Source organism: Apium graveolens, chromosome 2, assembly GCF_009905375.1.
Source record: "Apium graveolens cultivar Ventura chromosome 2, ASM990537v1, whole genome shotgun sequence".
Lineage (NCBI taxonomy): Eukaryota > Viridiplantae > Streptophyta > Magnoliopsida > Apiales > Apiaceae > Apium > Apium graveolens.
In genome coordinates this window covers 2,269,086-2,293,160 of record NC_133648.1, presented here as the reverse complement: position 1 = coordinate 2,293,160, position 24,075 = coordinate 2,269,086, and the positions used below count along the sequence as shown (strand labels likewise).

The 24,075-nt window shown below is 32.1% G+C and overlaps 1 protein-coding gene across 1 annotated transcript; it reads right to left on the bottom strand.

Moving 5' to 3' along the window:
- Positions 1–889: 889 nt before the first annotated feature.
- Positions 890–18,095, bottom strand: LOC141708130 (DNA repair protein RAD16-like). Its single transcript, XM_074511612.1, has 17 exons — positions 17,963–18,095; positions 7,552–7,608; positions 6,710–7,321; positions 5,650–6,545; positions 5,125–5,247; positions 4,968–5,041; positions 4,324–4,381; positions 4,077–4,223; positions 3,911–3,996; positions 3,579–3,648; positions 3,053–3,181; positions 2,328–2,546; positions 1,910–2,014; positions 1,668–1,820; positions 1,455–1,543; positions 1,276–1,356; positions 890–1,189 (listed from the first exon to the last, which is right to left on the bottom strand). The coding sequence occupies exons 1-17, from the start codon at positions 18,093–18,095 to the stop codon at positions 1,117–1,119; spliced, it is 3,105 nt and encodes a 1,034-aa protein (XP_074367713.1). The 3' UTR covers positions 890–1,116.
- Positions 18,096–24,075: the final 5,980 nt, after the last annotated feature.

Genomic DNA, 24,075 nt, shown 5'->3' with positions numbered 1-24,075 from the left:
TCAGATAGCAATGATATAATAAACATTCATGATCTCAGTACATTGCCTTCGCCAGCTATATAGATGATTGGAATATGCCAACAAACAGTAAGTAAAAGACAACTATATCAGATTAAGGGCCATTCACCACCAAATTGTGAAAATAAGGGCCATTTTTCAGCATTGCGTTGCCCATAAAAATGCAAAAAAAGAAGCACCTAAGTATCTATCAGATATAGGTGGGAATTTATGAAAGGGTTTCGGGAGCCATGATGCATGCCAATTTCATACGACCAGGTGGAGTGGTACAAGATCTGCCTCTTGTCTTATGTCGAGATATTGATTCATCCACAAAACAATTTGCTTCTGGTATCGACTAATTAGAAGAGATGTCAACCGGAAACCATATCTGAAAACTTAATGATACGAGAAATGATAATGATGACTCTGATACAAAGGAAGTCGAAGAAGAGCTAACTTTGAGAAAGTAAAGTCGTCTTTGCCCCTTTCAATCAGAAAAGGAAGATTGAGCAAGGCATAGCTTCCCAATAGCCCAAAGCTGTTGTCTGAGCTCATAGGGATTAGTTAGCTGGGACCAAGTTTGCTCTATGTTTCTAAATACTGAGAATGGCCTTCTTTTTTGTCAGAATGCGGTATACAGTAAAATGAATGTTTGGTTGGAGAAAGTTCCATTTCAAGGAAGGACGACGTACTATGATACTTTCAGTTTTGTCGAGAGCCTCAGAATATCTCATCCCGAGGTCTTAGCCGAGGCTGAAGTGTCATCGCTTGATACTGACCGGGAGGGCTGAAGAGATGTCAAAGTACAGTGAGAGGTGACCGGAAAGACATCAATACATGGATAGAATGGCGAAGAAAAAACACTTCAAATATAAGAAATACTAGAAGAAAATGCAAATTTTGATGATATATTACTCATATATTATCCAAAAATGATACAAGAGAAATAATTAAATCTGTGAACCTTCCTATATGATCTCTTATCATTCGAGAACCTCCTGCACTTAAATTGTGCAGGGATATCAGCCAAAAAGAAAAAATTAACATTACAAATTTACAACATTAGAATTCAGAAATGGTACAACAAGCAACAAGCTTTCTATGCGATTACAGAATTTATGCTTCAAACAGAAATCTCATATCGTCCTCGGTTAATCTTCCCAGTCCATTGGATGAGCCAACAATGGTCCTGTAAAAAGACAGAACATAATGATTAGCTGATTTAGATTGAGCAATGATTCTTAACATTTGAGAATTCCTTGAATAGATACGTACCCTTCGAAGACTAGTTCCTTTTCTTCTTGTACTTTCAAAATTCTTTCTTCGATGGTGCCTTCTGTTATGAATCTGACCACCCTATACATTTTCATACAAACGATTTAGGAGAAGAGTTGCATAATATAATAATAAAACACTGATATGCAAGCAACTACATATATAGCCATGGTACTTGCCTTGTAGGTTTAAATTGCCCAATTCTATGTATTCTGTCTTGGGCATGTCGCTCAACATCAGGATTCCACCATGGATCCATCAAGAATACCTGCACGAGTCAAAGACCAAAACACACTAAGTCTTCCTTTTAGTAGGATCATAGCCAGAAAAAGAAAGAAATACAAGCCTCTATATGGCTGTACTTGAGATTTAGCAATATAATATTCTCTTACATGTGATGCCATTGTGAGATTTAGTGCAACCCCTCCTGTTTTAAAGCTCATGAGAAGTAATCTGCAATCAGGAACCTCGGTAAATCTCTTGATGGCAGCATTTCTTGCCTTCGTAGTCATAGTTCCGTCCAACTGAACACACTGAACACCGGACTGCAAAAGGTTTCAACATCAAACAATATCAGTCAGCTTGATGACGAAGCAGATATGAAAAACTATAGCTTGCAAAATTTACCACCCACCTTCTGCAGAGAATAGTGAATCAAGTCCAGGAATGATATGAATTGGCTGAAAACGATTGCTTTTGCAGAGCCATCTCTCTCAACCATAAACCTGATTTCTTCTCTCTATATAATTAAATTAAGCTCATATTAGTAAAGATACTACTATTGACGTGAGATATAGGCACAAGTGTTTAGGATATCTGGAGTTTGAATTGATTTTAAGGGTGTGTGGAAGCATCACTGTAGGAATTAGCAAATTATTATGAACACTTCGTTTAGATAAACAAGATCATACTGTCAAGTAAATTTAATTAGTTTAGCAGCTTCCTGTCGTTTCGTCAAAATGGTCATTAACAACCGAAACGTAAGAGTAAAATTGCATTACCGACGAAAATACAGAAAAAGAAAGGTTGTAAAAGGATAATCAACAATTTACCAAAGCTTCTATTTTTGTACTAGTCCGGAAGTCCTCAACCCGAATTCTGTTGAGAATACTTGAGCGCTTAAAACCATTAATGATCGTTTTAGTATCCTCATCTCCTTGGTCATTCTCTGTACTACAATCTACATTAAGGGGCTCCTTACATGTGGGGCATGAGACTAGTTCAGCGCCGTTCAAACAAGATGTGCAAACGACATGTGAACATGCACTAACCTGAAGTAATTACATAAGCTTTATAAGTAGGCAGAAGATTCTATTAAGAAAACAAACAAGGAGCGATCATAGTCATATCAATATAATGTGTCAATATGATATTATCTTCAGACCAAAGTGTAAAACTACAACCAATAAGCTTTTACTTCTACCAAATTGGAAGGAGGTATAGAGCTTTTGAAAATTACCCGAGTGTGGTTCAGTGATCAAGGTATTTTACATGCAAATCAAGTTAAATGTGTTTTATGAGGGTGCTGAAAGTATCGTTTTGCAGCTGTTAAAAAGACTTTTGCAGAATAGAAGGATATACTTTATATACAAGTGGACATTTACTGTTTTTGACGGATTGTGCTTCTGTCTCTTACAACAAATCAAAATTTGACTTTAGAAGTGTCTTTAAAATGAAGAACTTAAAGACTTCCAATATCCTTCTTATATATTGATTGGGATAATAAACTCATTTGACAAGAAATTAATACTCGAAAAACAATTCATTATGAACTCACCAGAGGATCTTGTGCAGATCCATTGCACAGCCCACATATCAGTTCACCATCGTTAGCATCCAGTACCTCATTTAGGTTTCTGCTCTTAGCAGCTTTAGAGAATAACACAAGGTATGGATGATCCACAGCCTATTATATAATCAGAAAGTATGGTTAGAGTTGAAAGACGATAACATAATCTCATAATTAGTTTATACCAAAAAATCAGCATCAAGGACAAAAGAAAATATGCTGCTAAAAATGTTGAACAATTGCTGCACATCTCAAGCTTGACTACACTAGCTAACTAGTTAAACAAGCAGTCAAATACAAATTTAAGAAATTATTTAACCGAAAATCCACATGCAATTTCTTTGATAATATTCTTTGAGTAGTTTCCTTCTAAGGGATAATCGACAATTATACTAAAAGCTGCTATAATAAGTACTTAAAACTCAAAGTACTTAATTATTGCCATTATATATGCAGAATAACAAGAAATTTGCATAATATAAAGATGCTTGTAGATAGTAAGTAAATCCTTCACCTGTCGCAAACGCGTGAGGAGATCAGAGATGTGGGCATAGTTATTCCCAACATTATCTTCTGCTACATATCTGCACATGCATGAAATAATTTAGTTACATTCTGATAAGGATGAAGCAGAAGTTGTCATTACACAAAAATCTATGTGACTCTGGACATTATTAGCCATCAGTTTTAGTATAAATTCAAGCAATGGTATCCCTAGATAGTGAACCCAAATAACTGCAACACAGTAGGGAAGAACTTCAAGACACAGTTTACCAATATGTGAGATGAAACAGACCACACAGATTTCAAATTAAAACCAAAATGAGAATGACTTAGTTGACTCACATATTAAATTGTGCCCGACTTTCATTATACAGTGCGGTGTAGTAACTTTCTTCAAAAATATCCAGTGAGTCCCGTCGTAATAACACCTGACACAAAAAAATATTGCATGACATACTGGAGTAAATATGCATTGGCGCCTTGCAGCATAAGAAAGTATTATAGTTACCATTTTGGGAGGAAGCGCAAGATCAGCGGATCTACCCTTTTTAGTGCGTCTTAAAAGAATGCTTTTTAAGATCTTGTGCTCCAGCAAGATCATTGCATCTATGTCAGACCCCGAATTCCCTTTTGATTGTATCGGTGTGGTAATATACTTCATAATTACAAAGTCAAAGGAAGTTTGCAACTTTTCAGTACATACTCTAATTAGAAGACACAATACAGTATAAGAAACTTAAAGTTTTGTGACTCACTTTATTCCACCAGCAAAAGTGTCTTACAGAGGAATGTGAGCAACAGCCAGAGTTAGGACTGCAAGTTAATGACTTAATGATGTTAGATAACAAACAGTTTATTATATGTAAAGCATACAAGCGCAAGGAGATTATTTTCCTCTTAATCAAGCATACACCATCTTATTGGAAGATAGGAATTATTAGTGCAAATATCAGAACACACAAGATAAACAACCATGTTTTAGCATCTACTTGTGTATGTGTGTGTGTTTATGCAATTTTGTGCTTCACTTCAATGAAACAATTCATGCAAACGCATTGCGCTTATGCTTAGACGTACCTTTGCACTTTGGCGCGTTTGTACCTTTAATAGCTATTAGTGCATACACGATAATAAACAGTAACATATTTTAAACCCAAATGCAACACTGGGAGCTGAAATGGACATACAAAGAAATGACGGACATATTCTGGCATATTAAATAACATCTCTTCCTATTTACGGAAGCTAGAAGATTTGTCAGGCAGTGATCAATAATTTGTATATGTTAGGCTATAAATTTGGAGGCAGACTGATAAATTAACAAAAAGAACATGTACTGGTGGAGTACTAGCACATAAATATCATCTTTCGGGAAAGATAATTTAACCCTGAAAAATACCTATAATCAAGTGTTCTGCAATCACAATCCTTACAGAAGTAATAACAATAAGGACTAATCTGCAGAAAGCGGATCTGTGCCAAAGAAATCAGAAACCTAATTAGATATAAACGATAAAAGTTAAACTGTATGTCACATCAAGCTAATTAAATCTTACAAGCGAGTAAAGTTCTCCGACACGATTTTGAAGTGGGGTGCCACTTAAAGCCCATTTGTAGGTAGAGTTTAAGGCATGAACAGCTTTCGTAGTGTTCCCACGTCGTTCTTTGATATAGTGAGCCTATAAAAAAAATAATTTAAAAAGTCATCCAAAAAGCTTAGGTAATAATTTTCAAGTAGAATACTAAAAGGCGCTTAAAAGACCTATAAAGTAGATTTACCACAACTTGATCCAATATCTATGAAGTATAAGCATCGGAATTTCGAATTACAAGGTCAAATGTGAACCAAGTACTATAAGTAATTTCTTAAGTTCAGATGAACCTTTTAAACTAATATGAAACCAAAACTTAGTTACCAACACATGAAACTATTAATCAAGTTTTCTAATGCATATTTCAGTATCCATAAGCCATGTTAACATATTTGAATATATGCATGCACATAGAATAAGACACATCAACTAAAGCAGCCAAGTCTGAAAGATTTTATAACAGTACTAGAGTAGTCATTAGAAATGCACCTCATCCAATATGATCCGATTCCAGTTCAAGGAGCGCAAATTACATTTTCCGTCATCAACATCAGCTCCAGCATTCTTATTCTTCCTCTGTTTTGACGGCTTATAAGTAACATCTGGACCACACGAATAACTTTGGTGAGGATTCATCGTCTTTTCAGTGAACCACTTTCCACACCATCTGCATTCTCTTGTGGGTGGCATGACAGATTTCCTATATTCTGCTTCGACATTGGAATATGTAGTTATAACAAAATCATATTCCGAGAATTCATCAAGGGTCTTGGCCTTCTTGGCTCCATTATACACCAGCACCTTGTTGCTACCTTTCAAGGTAAAGCGGCTAATCTCATTCACCCATTGAGCCACACCAACCAAAGGACATATAACAAGTGTAGCTTTAACTTGTGGCAATCTAGAAGATTGACTAGTTGAGGGTAAATCTTCACCCCCTGCTAGATTAAGTTCTTGCTTAGCCAGTACAAGAGCAATAGCTTGAATAGTCTTTCCCATTCCCTTCTCATCTGCAAGGATACCTCCTCTTGCTGCAGATTCCTCTTGCTTTATCGCCCAAGCTAACCATTCTTTCTGATATTTCATCAGAGGCACAATCAGACTAGGCGGCGCTTCAGCTGTTTCAGCTAGAACTTCGTTCTTATTATCAATATCTTCATATGCATCAGATGCTAACCATCTCGCGTGTTCTTCTTCCCAAACTTCCCACATCAATATTGGCCTATTCTTATTCCTCTTCCTCTTCTTTCTTATAATCTTCTCAACGGATTCATCAACTTCAAGGTCAGGAACTTCTGCCGCCTTTTCACTCAAAACTTGCCTTTCCTGATCAGAATCACTTTCAAAGCTTTCATCATCACTAGATTCAAAATCAGCTTCCGATTCTGAATACAAATCAAGATTACAAACTTAGCCAATATATTTCTACACTCAATTTATATAGTAAGCATGCAACTAGACACATCATAGATATCAAGTCTCGTGTAAAATAATGGGATATAATGATTGGCCTTCTTGGCTCCATTATACACCAGCACCTTGTTACTACCTTTCAAGGTAGAGCGGCTTATCTCATTCACCCATTGAGCCACACCAACCAAAGGACATATAACAAGTGTAGCTTTAACTTGTGGCGATCCAGAAGATTGACTAGTTGAGGGTAAAGCTCCATCCAGTGCTCGATTAAGTTCTTTCTTAGCCATTACAAGTGCAATAGCTTGAATAGTCTTTCCCATTCCCTTCTCATCTGCAAGGATGCCTCCTCTTGCTGCAGATTCCTCTTGCTTTAGCGCCCAAGCCAACCATTCTTTCTGATATTTCATCAGAGGCATAACAAAACTAGGTGGCGCTTCAGCTGTTTCAGCCACAACTTCGTGCTGATTATCAGTATCTTCGTAAGCATCATCATAAGATGCTAACCATCTCGCATATTCTTCTTCCCAAACTTCCCACATCAATATTGGCCTGTTCTTATTCCTCTTCCTCTTCTTTCTTATAATCTTCTCAATGGATTCATCAACTTCAAGGTCAGGAACTTCTGCCGCTTTTTGACTCAAAACTTGCCTTTCCTGATCAGAATCACTTTTAAACCTTTCATCATCACTTAATTCTAAATCAGTTTCCGATTCTGAATCCTCGGTCATCCTTAAAACATCTTGACCTGCATTCAGGGAAACACGGGACGGATTAAATACTACATAAACAAACTTATCACTTTAAACTTATTTCATCAGTTGCATTGCTAATGCAATGACGAAACAGATAGCTAACATATCAAGATGATCATAAATATAATAGAGACTTTAAAAAGAGTAACACATGAGAATACAAATATAGTGAATTTAAAAAAATAAAATAAAACACAATTAATACATAATTGTAGATATATACCTTTTTCGTCGTCTGTGCCCTCAAAATCAGAATCCAAAATTTCCCGATCATCATCTCCTGCTCGACATAGCAATTACATATAAATTACTTTAACCAATATTAACTACAAAAGAATAAAAATAAATAAATAATATATAATTATATATACAGCATAAATACTCTAAACTCTAGGCCCCATGTGGGGTTAACTAGTAATAACATATAAATCCCTCTGATATGATAATTTTTCCTGTCCCAACCATATCAATTAGAGAGGGTTTAGGGTGACAAACTAGAAAAGTTATTAAAAGTGTTCTTAATCAGTTGTATCAAACTAATCTCACATCTACAAATTAAACAAACCCTCGAAAAATATAATTCGTCTAAGAAAATACAAATTCTCTTAGGAAATGTTAGATCAAAGCAAAAATCTATACAAATCACAATCAACAAGAGACATAGCATGCATACAAATCAAGATTACAAACTTAGCCAATATATTTCTACACTCAATTTAGTAAGCATGCAACTAGAGACATCATAGATATCAAATCTTGTGTTACATAATCTAGATCACGATTTTAAACAATCCAAAAGTTCTATCTAGAAATGATCATAAAACAAATAGTTCACAAAAGATAAAATTTAAAACAAGAAAGTAAAAGGTGATGGAGTTGTTTCACCTCTGAAAGGAGGTAGAGAATTGAACTTAGGCGGCATAGCAGATAATTAGGGTTTGATTGAAGGAATGAAATGAGAGAATTAGGGTTTTTAGGCGGAGAAGCGAAATGAAATGCAAGAGTGAGTGAGGGTTTGAGATGTGGCTTATTGCAGTGAAGAGAGGGGGTATATATACAAGCGAGTGAGGCGGGAAATTAAAAGTTGAATTGAGGTTTTCACTTGAACGGGCTCTTGGCCCAAAATTCATGCTGTCTGAATTGTGTATTTTAGATTCTCGGCCGCTATCTTCTTTCAACAAATAAAGAAATATCCACAATATGTATATAAAGAAATATATTCAATTAAGATTTGAAAAGATTTTTCTGGAATTTTGAAAATTCAAGAATATCTAATTTGAATTCTAGAGAGGATAGCATTTGAGATTTATGATCAGATGCTTTGAATAACTCAAAACATGAATATTGTATTTGAAAATTATGTTATTTGAATAGTGTATTTTAGATACGGAAAATGATAGAGACCGCAATTTTTTATATGAAAAATTTTTCAAAATATGATCTGTCATATGAATATTTGGTAACCTTCTTAATAATAATATGAAACCCCGCGTGCATTTATATGCGCCCACAAATTAAAATCAGTCATGTGTCAGCCACATCATTTGGTAATTTTTTTGGAAAAATATTTGGGGTATTTAACAATACTCTTTAGATTCTCTTTCACTATCTTTACTCAACAAATAAAGAAATATCCAAAATAAACACAAATAAAGAAATATATTCAATTAAGATTTGCAAAGATTTTTCCGGATTTTGAAAAATCAAGAATATTTAATTTGGATTCTAGATAATGTATTAAAATCGAAAGTTATTCAAATTGGATTTTAGAAATATATATTCAATTAAAATTTTTAAAGATTTTTTTGTTTTTTAAAATTCAAGAAATTTAATTTGGATTCTAAAAAGTAAATTCAAATATGAATTATTAAATTAAATATCAGTGGAGTATCATCTAAAATTTTAAAATTATTAAATTTTACTTTTATTCATTTTTTAAATATTTTTAAAAAATATTTAAAAGTGATACTTCAATGGGAAAGAAGTATCAGGACCAATACTCCAGAGGAGTATCTACTCACAAAGGAGTCTCATCCTGATACTCTATTGAAAGTGGCGTATCATCATATACTCCAGTATCATCGGAAAATCTGGTGGGTATTTTGGGCACCTTTTTTCAGAATGAGTATTTTGGGAAAAAGAACATCTAAAAAGAGGTATTTTGGTCATTTTTTAATTGAATACCCTAAGATTTTCAAAATTCAAAAAAATCTATTAAAATCCCAATTAAATACACCCCTCATAGATTTTTTTTTAAAAAAATTTGGCGTATTAAATCAAGAATTAAAAAAACTTTTAAATCTAATAGTCTTTAATTAAAATTTAAACAATCCTTTAAAATATCCCAATATTCAAAAAATTATGATTTTGTTTTCATTTTATAAAATGATAAATTTTGATAAATTTGTAAGTATTTTTTTTACATATTTTGAAATTCAGGCAGATTATAGTATCTTTAATGATTAATAAAAGAAAAGTTTAAAAAAAGGGGTATTACCTCTATGTGAAAAATTACCATGGTTTTTTTTTAATTTCAGGCTTTTAGCGAAGTTTTCGAGTCTTGAGTCGGACCAGATTTTCAAGAGAAAAGAAAGTCCGTTAAAAGTCCGAATTCTGGGCCGAAACTCGTCGAAGTTTTTTCCGAATCGAGTTTCAGATTTTTTTTCCCAGATCAAATCTTATTTTGCACTTTAGATTTTTTGAATATCACTAAACGTAAATATTGTATTTGAAATTTAATTAAAGTCTATGACCTCCAAAATATAATTCACGTTTGATAATAATACAACTATGAAACATTTTAAAAAATTTTATGCATATCAAAATTGTATATAATAACAAATTTACAGAACAGATTGAAAAAAAAATGCAAAGATAAAAAAAGGTCCACTAAATTTTGTCCCCTCCCTCAAATGATGCTTGGGACAATATAAAGATGATATTTATAATACGATTACGTAAATGATTTTGAATTTTTTTAAAACTATTATATTTTCACTTCTTTACTGTTTTGTATAGTTAAATTTTGGCATAGTTATTTTGACAAACAACACTATTTGATATAAATTTTTACTCCATCGTCCATTAAAATAAATTTTATCCCCTTTATATATATTTATATTTTCAAATTAAATTTAAATTTAATCTTTCAAAACTATTTCAATAATATATATTTTCAATATTTAACTATTTCAAACTTAATTGTATTTTCAATACTTAAAAATATTAATTATGGATATTCATAGAATTTTTTTATCCAAATAATATCAATTTTTTAATATACCGATTTTAAGTCATTTTTTCATGCTAAGTATACAAAAGGAAAGGTAACTAACGACTGAGCTAATAAATAAAATTTTAAAAATATTAATATTAAATTATCAGAATAATTAACGGGCAACACCATAAAAATAACATAATGTACAACAGTTGAAGACCAACACACAACGACGGTTGGTAATTGTCAAGATTGCCAAAGATTATTTGACTTCCTGCTGATGTGGTGTCCAGTTCAGTCTATTCCGACAAAATACACCGACCGAACAATAGTCGCTAAAGGTAAAAGTCAAAACTTGTTGACTGACCGTTGAAATGGTCCCCACATCGGCTAGTTTCGACCAATATACCTACCGTTAGGCGTTCATTTTTCTAGGGTGAAAAAGATGATATCTAATTTTATGTGCAGTTATGGGAAAAATGAAAGGTTTAAAGTTTTTGAGTGGTTATGATTATTTTACATGCATGTAGTCTATTTACTTAAAATTTATGATTACATGTTTTATTTTTCTCCTAAAAATATAAGCTTTTTTTGAGGTATGCTTATACACACACATATAGCTAGGTATATATATGTATCAGTGATGGTTATAAGTGCGTGTATGTAGTTCTATGATTTTGGATTATATGATCTAACAAATTTTGTTTATTTTGTAAATGCGGGCATGAATTTTAAATATCGTTTCAGTAGGGACGTCACCGGGAAACTCGACGAAGCAAAGGAAAACTTATCGAAACTTCAACAAAAGCAGCGAATGGGACAAGATAGACATTAAATTTTTACTCCCTCATCCATTAAAATAAATTTTGTCCCCTTTATATATATTTACTTATACTTTCAAAGTAAATTTAAAGTTAATCTTTCAAAACTATTTTAATAATATATATTTTCAATATTTGACTATTTCAAACTTAATTGTATTCTCAATTTTTAAAAATATTAATTATGGGTATTTGTAAAAAAAATTATATAAATAATATCAATTCTTAATATACCTATTTTAAGTCATTTTTCAAGCTAAGTATAAACAAGGAAAGGTAACTAATAATTGAGCTAATAAATAAAATTTTAAAAATATTAATATTAAATTGTCAGAATAATTAACGGAAAATACCAGAAAAATAAAATAATGTACAATAAAAAAATAGGGTCTTTTTTTACCAACGTAAAAAATGACAAAAAACGACCCTGGCGAAACATCGATTCGAAATGACAAAATGTTGAAGACAAACGCAAAACGACGGTAGGTATATATGTTTTACCGTCCGATTATTTCGATCGTGGTCAAGAATTGCCAAAGATTATTTGACTTCCTGCTGATGTGGTATCCAGTTCAGTCTATTCCGACCAAATACACCGACCGAACAACAGTCGCTAAAGTTAAAAGGTAAAACTTGTTGACTGACCGTTGAAATGGTCTCCACATCAGCTAATTCCAACCAATATACTTATTGTTATCATTTTACTAGGGTGAAAAAGATGATCTCTAATCATCTGTGCAGTTACGGGAAAAATGAAAGGTTTAAAATTTTTGAGTGGTTATAATTATATTTACATGCATGTAAATAATTTACTTATAGTTTATAATTACATCTTTAAATTTTCTTTTAAAAATATAAGCTTTTTTTTAGGTATGCTTACACACACACATACACACATTGCTAGGTATATATATGCATCGGTGATGGTTATAAGTGAGTGTGTGTGTATATAATTTTGTGATTTTGGATTATATGATCTAACAAATTTTGTTTATTTTGTAAATGTAGGCATGAATGTGAAAGATCGTTTCAGCAGGGACATCTCCCAGAAACTCGACGAAACAAAGGAAAACATATCGAAACTTCAACAAAAGCAACGAGAGGTGAAGATCGATAAACGGCTAATTTATGAGAAGTTGAACATGTTTGAGATCAGGGTGGAAGAACTCAAAGAGCAGTTGAAGGATGCTTAGGAGGAGATCGAGAACTTAAAGATGACTTATAGTCATATTAGAGATATTTGATCAATGATGTTTGTTTTATGTTTTAATTATATTGTTTAACCTGGTTTAAGTACATTTCTTATTATGAACTATGATTTCAATTTATTTTTGGATTGTAAGTTATGAATATTTAGTTTAATTATTGTTTGTAATTTTAATGTAAAAAAATTTCCTGATGGTTTACAAGGCTAGACAAATTTTTAAGACAAATTTAAAGTTAAATCGATAGACTATAATGAGAACAATGACCAAATTCATTGTAAACTGACCAAACTAATACAAATCGGTTGGTATTTGTAATATCCCATAATTTTTAGAATTACATTAATAATAGAATAATAAAATAAAATGGATTAAAATTGGATAAGGATTAGGATTTAAAATTGAATTAGACTAATGAGCCTAAAATTTGGATCCAATTCTAATATGGATAACTTGTAGGTTAAGAAATAGGGTTTTGTATCGTTATAAATACATCATATTCGTCTTCCTCATTTTAATAATTAAAATTCGTAGGGCTCTTCTCAGCATAAATCAGCAGTCTTGTAAAATTCGTAATTAATTCATCGTAAGTCAGAATTCATTGATTCTGTACTTTTCAGAAAGATCTTTTCGTTCTATACAACTTTTGTGTTTCATGTTTTTCAAGATAACATCATTTAGAGGGTCAAAAAGGTTATATTAAAATTCAGTCAGGCTTTGAGGTAAGTACTTTTTGACTTGTTTTTATTTTTGAAAAAGTTTTGATACTCTGATTTTCGAATTTCGTATAAGATATAAAAATTATGTTTTGAATTGTATAAGAAATAAAATACGAGAATATTTTGAAATCCAGTGTCTACGTTTTCGAACCCGTTCGTAATTTACGCTATAGTTCCGGAACTAGCCTTAGACGTTGAAATATTTTGCAGTCCAGAGTTTAGTGTGTTGAGATAGCTAGATGGGATCTATGACTGTGAAGGCAAGATGCTACCATGTCACAAGATTTACCGAGAATCCTTATTGTTCTCATGAGCTCACTTTATCTCACACTGGCATCAGTGCATCATATTTAAGAGAATTGATATATATTGTAATCTGAATTGCAACCGTATCAGGGCTTGTTTTCTATCTTTCCAACAGGTACATACATCAAAGTTCATCGACTGCAATATACAGACTACTAAAAAATGTGCGAATGTGGAACATTAGGTCTGAGAACCAGGCAACAATACTTTAGTGAACAGTTCTATCTACACATGTATCCTTCTGCAAAATCACGAAGAATCTCATTCCTTCAAATGCAGCAGTTGGCCACTAGATGAGTCTGCAAAGCTGGTATGATTGTCTCAATTGGTAAGTAGATTTCAAAAATTGACATTAAATTAGAAATTTATGCACATAATATAATTGTGTTAAAAAGTTGTACATGTTCAATCTTTTATTTCTTCTGATTAGTAGTACATTAAAGAACTTAAAGGAATTTTTTTCCTGCAGGTTGGTTATTGTATATGTAATCCTTATACTAGCTTCATGTAATAGTATTAGAATTTATGTTTAAAAAGTAAATATCATCACATATGAAATTTTGTTTTTTATCTTTTTCAGAAATTGTTACTACCACTACAAAAAAACAGGGCTTCTACCGACAGTCAAAACGGTCATTTTAAGGCCAAAATCGATCAATATTAACGAATAACTACTGGAACCAAAATGGTCGCATTATCACTAATCTCTATTTACTTTTACGGTTGAATTTTATGTTTACTGACCAGACTAAATCCACATGTGCATGCCACGTGTTGGGGGCCATTTGACGTGGCTAGACCCACGACCTGACATGTCAATGCCACCTGGAAGTGAGGACCCGCAAACACGTGGCCTTGCATCTTAATTTTGCACACTAACTCCGACCGGCTATTACGACCGCATTTCGGTTATTTTTAATATATTACGACCTTTAATCGGTCGATATAGTTGGTCTGTATAAGAAGCGACTGAATTGATCATTATCAACCCAGTGAATTTTTGGGCTAAAACCCTATAACGACCAATTTATACCGATCGGTGTTTAAGGAGACGATCGTTACTGTTGTGAATATGGTCGGTATTATTTGGACATGATCGGTATTATTTACCTTGAAATTTTTACTTTTAGTCATTACTTGTTCTATTCGATCGGTATTGAAGTGCTTTATTTTCTAAAATAGGCTTTGTGTTGGTTTTCCCTGTACGCAATAACATTACGATCATAACTCTTTGTAACTCCGCGTAAAATACCAATTCCAAACACATTACAAACCAAATTAGTAATTTACAAAATATCTACAATCATAAATAACAAACCAAATGCAAAAACTAATAAAATTTTACACAACCATAGCATAATTCGAATACAATGAAATCAAATGTACATTCAAACCAAATACATGAACAACCATATGTTCAACAAACAACTAAATTAAAAAGCAACCAAAATATTACCCACCGTCTCCTTCCATGCTGCTGTTATCGCCGTCTTGTTGAGCCCTTCTTGTTGTCTAAACTAGATACGAGGTTAGAACGCTTTAAAATGACACACAATAAAATATAAGTAGCCTAAGTTTAAATGTTTTAAACATTTACCGCGTGATGTCCGCTCATAATTTTGGTAAACCGACAGGCCCTATATTAAAACAAAACCAGATTGTTAACATCCGGAATCAAAACATATATTTATAACATTAAAATAAATATCACAAGTTATCAACACAAAAAAAGCTCAAAAACATAAAATATTACATAATCAACCACCCCATATATATACTCCGCATAACAAGTCAAATACAATGGTGATAAGTACGCATTTCTCTGAATTTAATGTACTTGAATGGAATCAACACAAAAACCTTTCCATTAGCAAGGTTGATTGAATTGGGTAAGCACAATACCCAAATATATAGAGAGAATATAGATAAAGGGAGGGGAGAGAGAGGTTGTATAAAGAAGAGGGGAGAGAACATATTTAACCTAAGTTACACGATCAATACTGATTGGTAATAATTCTCGGCCTAAAGTATTTAATTTTTTTTGATTGGGCGCCATAATTTGACAATTTGAGCGAAAATGAAAATTTTAAAAATTTCTTCATGGCCAATTTCGTTTTGTATATACGTCTTCCATCCCATTTTAAAAGTCCACTTTGCAAAATAAAAAATTTCCAAAATATTTTTCATGGTCTTTAACCCATACAAATTTTATAGTTTCAATATTAACTAAAATACCGTACTCATAAATGTCCTTGTATAGAAATTAAAAATGCACATATTTATGTGTGTATATATACACGTGTACATTATTTATTTGTTGTAGTATATATAATTAATTTAATGTATAAAAACTAAGTTGGATTATTGTGTGGAAACGAGAAAATCGACATTGCATCTTTTATTCCTTAATTTGTGTAAAATTTACAAAGTGAACTATTAAAATAGGATGGAGGGAGTAATAACTATATTTTAAACAGTAAATGTATATGTAAAAAAATTAAATATAAATCAAAATTATTTTAAGTTACTATTAATCAGCTAACATGAAAATTATGATTAAAAAATATAATTTGACATTTTAAGGATTAGATGTTAATATATGTATATATTTAGATATAAAATATATATTCCATTTTTATGAAGAGTTGAGTTTTCACATATTTTAATGTAAACCGATAATACCATATTCCTAAGGTTGGACCGTCCATACGAATCGTTGAAGTATAACGTCAGAAAAAAAAGTGTATTTAATTGAAACTACAAGGGTTATAAACAACCCGTAGAATATATTAAACATAATAAGATAATCTTGTGCTATTTATTTTTCCATTAACACATTTAATAACATTTTGCATACTATTCACAATAGAACATTAATATTGTTAATATACAAGAATTCTATATATGACCACAACCCAAAACCCTAAACATATATTAAATAAATAAGATAATAAAATCTACAAGTTTGACATATTAATTAGATTATTCTTTTAAAATTACATATCAAAACTAAATTTGGATAAACGAATAATAAATATACAGTTTTTTTAATATTACAAATAAAATAAATACAAATAAAATATTACAAATATCGGCCGGTATTTCAGAATCCGGTCGGACTACGTTCGGTAGTTATGGGTACCGACTTATTTGGTCGTTATCGTGGTGGTTTTTCTTCTAAAAGCTTTATAATAACTATTTCAACCGACCGGTTTTCTTGCAGTCGGTAGGTATTAGTGACGTCGAATGGTCAAAAACGGTGAATTTGTGTATTCGGTCGTTTTAAGGATAATAAATTGTAATATAAGCTTCATTTTTGGGCCACTTCCGTACAACATAGTACGATATCCATACCAATCAACAATAACATCAAAGACATAATACATTGTGAAGGAAAATGTTTTGACAAATAATTAGTTACAAGTCATAGCCATCATTTTCTTCATTACTATCATTATCTTCCTCTTCATCTTCCTCTTCATTACTATTTTCTTCTTCTTGTTCTTCTTCTTGTTCTTCTTTCTTCTCTTCATCTTCTTCTTCTTATTCATAATTATGTGTAATTGGAACATTTGCACATTTTACAAAATCAATGAACAAATAAAATGACGGCACGGGTCGAGAGATTTGTTCTTTCTGAAAAGTGTCTCCTCTATTTATAAACTCGTCACGAGGACGACGTTTACTTGTAACAACTGTGTGTATATTACATTATAGTGACATTACACTTGGAGCATAGTATACTTGATTATCTTGCCTAGCCAGGATGAAAGACTCCTTCGATCTTAGCCTTGAAGTCATATCAACGGTGACAACATAATCTTTTTAAACTCGTACACCGGATCTGGTACTATAAAATCAATCACAATTAAATAAGAGTACCTGATTTCCCCTTTGATATCCAAGTTTGATGACTTCTTGTAATTGACCATATTAGTTGCTCAAAATATTGTCATTTGAGGTACGTTTCACCATGACTCCCGAATTAGATGCCAAAATTTTCCTTGTTTCAAACTTATAACCATTAACATTATAAGTTTCATATAACAAAACCAATTTTTCCGGCCCTGCCAGCAAGTTCTTAAAACAAAAACAATTAGCATCATTATTTTCAACTTTCCTACTCATCCAAATTTTGAGTCCACTTTTCATCACTCTCTTCAATTCATCTAGTGTTATATTTTGTTCATTTTCTTTGATATGAGCTTGATATTCATTTATGTAAGGATGAATTTCTGGAGAATTGAACAAAATATATTCTACCACAATCAATCGTTCAACATCACTCAAATTCCGACTTCTTTTGGCTTCTTGAGTGCTACCTGGATATATGTGAACACTTCAAAATCATTTTCATGATGTTTACTGATCAAAACCTCATCGGATTTAGAATCAAAGTAAAATGAGTAGAAATTCAACATCTCTTCCTCAATATAACGTTCCGCAATCGAACCTTCGACACCCGCCATGTTATCAACATTTTGCTTCATAAACCCCATCATTATTTTAATAAAATACATCCACCGATAATGAACGGGTACACCCAACCTACATTATTCCGCCAAATATAAAACCAGGTGCTCCATTGAATCAAACCACCCACCCAAAAAAATGGTTTCCAATAAACTCAATATTTAGACTATAGACTTCTCCAAAATTTACAAATCATCAGGAATTAAGACATAAGCGAAAATGTCATGACAAGAATTTGAAAGGGTGGATAATGTATTCATAACATCTTGTGGTAGAATCCATGAATGGAAAGTGGCAATAATTTTTGCACTATAATATGACAATCGTGAGATTTGAACCTTGAGAACTTGTAATTATCATTAACACAACGTGCAACATTTGATGTATAACCGTCTAGGAGTGTCAATGCTTTAAATCATTTACACAATACTTTGAGTTATTTTCTCATGAGCGTGAAATGTGCCTTTAATTTCTTTCCATTTTTTGGGATCCACAATTCGGGTGAACATTCAACAATTTACAATCATTTCTTGACTTGGCATAATCCTTTGACTTTTTAGTATCATTTATAATGGTGTAAACACATTGTCAAAAAAGAAATCGGTGTGCATTACATCGATACAATGACGTATAGAAACTGATGACCAATATGGTAGTTCAAAAAATAGTGATTTATATGTCCAATTATAGGTAACTCTAAAACCCGGGCTCGACTTTTCTTGTGCTTCTTCCCAGGTGGTGGAAATTGCAATTATTCAAAAAATCGCTTCAAAGACTCACCACTCGATCGACGTTTAAACACTCTAGTTTCCGTAGTTATAGCCTAACATTTGGAAGACGTTGTGGATCTCTTTGCGTAAAAAACAACGATTTATGCTAAAAACCCTTATTTTCCATACTTTTTTAATTGAATACCTTGAATATCCCCAACACAAATCGGACATGAGAGCTTTTCATGTATTGACCATCCACATATCATCCTTAATCCTGGAAAATTGGTCACGGCCCATATACCTGCCCGCCTTCAGCGTGTAATTTTGCTTCTTTCAATGATCATATATTTCCACGCCTATTTGCCACAACATTTTTAGTTCATCCATTAAAGGGCGAAGATAGACATTAAGATCTTGTCCCGTACCCTTTTACCGGGGACTAGAAGAGTAAGAAATGTGAATGGTTTTTTCATACAAATAAAAGGTGAAAGATAACAAACAACCACAACACGGGCTAAACAGTTGTTTCCCAAATGTTTAAATGGATTGAAACCATCGTCTCCAATGCCAAGATGTACATTGCGACTCTCTCTTGCCAATAAAGGATAATGATAGTCAAATTATTTCCATTCATCTTCGTCTGTCGGATGACTAAGTTCTCCTGTTTTTGTCTCTCTTACCTTGTGGCATCTCATATATTCCGATGTATGTTTAGACATATACAATCTTTGTAGATGGGGAGTAATGGAAAAATATCTTAAGACTGTGTGGTATTCTTTTCCCAATTTTCTTCTTTTGACTTTTGTAACAATCTTTGTCACGAATATCACAAACGATTTTTGATGCATCATTCCCGCAGTACAACATATAATAATTTCTACATGCATCAATTTTTTGATACCCTAAACTTATCTTCTTCATCAATGTCTTCATACTATAAAGTATGTAAGAGGCAACATATTGTGCTTAGTAAGAACATCAAAAAGTAATGCAACAAATGAGTCAAACATTATTTTGGAGCATTTTGACGCATTTTTGAAATATAACAATTTACTACTAAATTTCATCTTCGTGTACTTTTTATTATCGGGATAAAAGGAGCTCTGCATCAATAGCATTCTTGTAGAATTGAGAAGCGCCTTGAGTTTGGCGGTTCTTCATCAACCCTACTACTACCTGGCAGTCTTGTAAAATTCGTAATTAATTCATCGTAAGTCAGAATTCATTGATTCTGTACTTTTCAGAAAGATCTTTTCGTTCTATACAACTTTTGTGTTTCATGTTTTTCAAGATAACATCATTTAGAGGGTCAAAAAGGTTATATTAAAATTCAGTCACGCTTTGAGGTAAGTACTTTTTGACTTGTTTTTATTTTTGAAAAAGTTTTGATACTCTGATTTTCGAATTTCGTATAAGATATAAAAATTATGTTTTGAATTGTATAAGAAATAAAATACGAGAATATTTTGAAATCCAGTGTCTACGTTTTCGAACCCGTTCGTAATTTACGCTATAGTTCCGGAACTAGCCTTAGACGTTGAAATATTTTGCAGTCCAGAGTTTAGTGTGTTGAGATAGCTAGATGGGATCTATGACTGTGAAGGCAAGATGCTACCATGTCACAAGATTTACCGAGAATCCTTATTGTTCTCATGAGCTCACTTTATCTCACACTGGCATCAGTGCATCATATTTAAGAGAATTGATATATATTGTAATCTGAATTGCAACCGTATCAGGGCTTGTTTTCTATCTTTCCAACAGGTACATACATCAAAGTTCATCGACTGCAATATACAGACTACTAAAAAATGTGCGAATGTGGAACATTAGGTCTGAGAACCAGGCAACAATACTTTAGTGAACAGTTCTATCTACACATGTATCCTTCTGCAAAATCACGAAGAATCTCATTCCTTCAAATGCAGCAGTTGGCCACTAGATGAGTCTGCAAAGCTGGTATGATTGTCTCAATTGGTAAGTAGATTTCAAAAATTGACATTAAATTAGAAATTTATGCACATAATATAATTGTGTTAAAAAGTTGTACATGTTCAATCTTTTATTTCTTCTGATTAGTAGTACATTAAAGAACTTAAAGGAATTTTTTTCCTGCAGGTTGGTTATTGTATATGTAATCCTTATACTAGCTTCATGTAATAGTATTAGAATTTATGTTTAAAAAGTAAATATCATCACATATGAAATTTTGTTTTTTATCTTTTTCAGAAATTGTTACTACCACTACAAAAAAACAGGGCTTCTACCGACAGTCAAAACGGTCATTTTAAGGCCAAAATCGATCAATATTAACGAATAACTACTGGAACCAAAATGGTCGCATTATCACTAATCTCTATTTACTTTTACGGTTGAATTTTATGTTTACTGACCAGACTAAATCCACATGTGCATGCCACGTGTTGGGGGCCATTTGACGTGGCTAGACCCACGACCTGACATGTCAATGCCACCTGGAAGTGAGGACCCGCAAACACGTGGCCTTGCATCTTAATTTTGCACACTAACTCCGACCGGCTATTACGACCGCATTTCGGTTATTTTTAATATATTACGACCTTTAATCGGTCGATATAGTTGGTCTGTATAAGAAGCGACTGAATTGATCATTATCAACCCAGTGAATTTTTGGGCTAAAACCCTATAACGACCAATTTATACCGATCGGTGTTTAAGGAGACGATCGTTACTGTTGTGAATATGGTCGGTATTATTTGGACATGATCGGTATTATTTACCTTGAAATTTTTACTTTTAGTCATTACTTGTTCTATTCGATCGGTATTGAAGTGCTTTATTTTCTAAAATAGGCTTTGTGTTGGTTTTCCCTGTACGCAATAACATTACGATCATAACTCTTTGTAACTCCGCGTAAAATACCAATTCCAAACACATTACAAACCAAATTAGTAATTTACAAAATATCTACAATCATAAATAACAAACCAAATGCAAAAACTAATAAAATTTTACACAACCATAGCATAATTCGAATACAATGAAATCAAATGTACATTCAAACCAAATACATGAACAACCATATGTTCAACAAACAACTAAATTAAAAAGCAACCAAAATATTACCCACCGTCTCCTTCCATGCTGCTGTTATCGCCGTCTTGTTGAGCCCTTCTTGTTGTCTAAACTAGATACGAGGTTAGAACGCTTTAAAATGACACACAATAAAATATAAGTAGCCTAAGTTTAAATGTTTTAAACATTTACCGCGTGATGTCCGCTCATAATTTTGGTAAACCGACAGGCCCTATATTAAAACAAAACCAGATTGTTAACATCCGGAATCAAAACATATATTTATAACATTAAAATAAATATCACAAGTTATCAACACAAAAAAAGCTCAAAAACATAAAATATTACATAATCAACCACCCCATATATATACTCCGCATAACAAGTCAAATACAATGGTGATAAGTACGCATTTCTCTGAATTTAATGTACTTGAATGGAATCAACACAAAAACCTTTCCATTAGCAAGGTTGATTGAATTGGGTAAGCACAATACCCAAATATATAGAGAGAATATAGATAAAGGGAGGGGAGAGAGAGGTTGTATAAAGAAGAGGGGAGAGAACATATTTAACCTAAGTTACACGATCAATACTGATTGGTAATAATTCTCGGCCTAAAGTATTTAATTTTTTTTGATTGGGCGCCATAATTTGACAATTTGAGCGAAAATGAAAATTTTAAAAATTTCTTCATGGCCAATTTCGTTTTGTATATACGTCTTCCATCCCATTTTAAAAGTCCACTTTGCAAAATAAAAAATTTCCAAAATATTTTTCATGGTCTTTAACCCATACAAATTTTATAGTTTCAATATTAACTAAAATACCGTACTCATAAATGTCCTTGTATAGAAATTAAAAATGCACATATTTATGTGTGTATATATACACGTGTACATTATTTATTTGTTGTAGTATATATAATTAATTTAATGTATAAAAACTAAGTTGGATTATTGTGTGGAAACGAGAAAATCGACATTGCATCTTTTATTCCTTAATTTGTGTAAAATTTACAAAGTGAACTATTAAAATAGGATGGAGGGAGTAATAACTATATTTTAAACAGTAAATGTATATGTAAAAAAATTAAATATAAATCAAAATTATTTTAAGTTACTATTAATCAGCTAACATGAAAATTATGATTAAAAAATATAATTTGACATTTTAAGGATTAGATGTTAATATATGTATATATTTAGATATAAAATATATATTCCATTTTTATGAAGAGTTGAGTTTTCACATATTTTAATGTAAACCGATAATACCATATTCCTAAGGTTGGACCGTCCATACGAATCGTTGAAGTATAACGTCAGAAAAAAAAGTGTATTTAATTGAAACTACAAGGGTTATAAACAACCCGTAGAATATATTAAACATAATAAGATAATCTTGTGCTATTTATTTTTCCATTAACACATTTAATAACATTTTGCATACTATTCACAATAGAACATTAATATTGTTAATATACAAGAATTCTATATATGACCACAACCCAAAACCCTAAACATATATTAAATAAATAAGATAATAAAATCTACAAGTTTGACATATTAATTAGATTATTCTTTTAAAATTACATATCAAAACTAAATTTGGATAAACGAATAATAAATATACAGTTTTTTTAATATTACAAATAAAATAAATACAAATAAAATATTACAAATATCGGCCGGTATTTCAGAATCCGGTCGGACTACGTTCGGTAGTTATGGGTACCGACTTATTTGGTCGTTATCGTGGTGGTTTTTCTTCTAAAAGCTTTATAATAACTATTTCAACCGACCGGTTTTCTTGCAGTCGGTAGGTATTAGTGACGTCGAATGGTCAAAAACGGTGAATTTGTGTATTCGGTCGTTTTAAGGATAATAAATTGTAATATAAGCTTCATTTTTGGGCCACTTCCGTACAACATAGTACGATATCCATACCAATCAACAATAACATCAAAGACATAATACATTGTGAAGGAAAATGTTTTGACAAATAATTAGTTACAAGTCATAGCCATCATTTTCTTCATTACTATCATTATCTTCCTCTTCATCTTCCTCTTCATTACTATTTTCTTCTTCTTGTTCTTCTTCTTGTTCTTCTTTCTTCTCTTCATCTTCTTCTTCTTATTCATAATTATGTGTAATTGGAACATTTGCACATTTTACAAAATCAATGAACAAATAAAATGACGGCACGGGTCGAGAGATTTGTTCTTTCTGAAAAG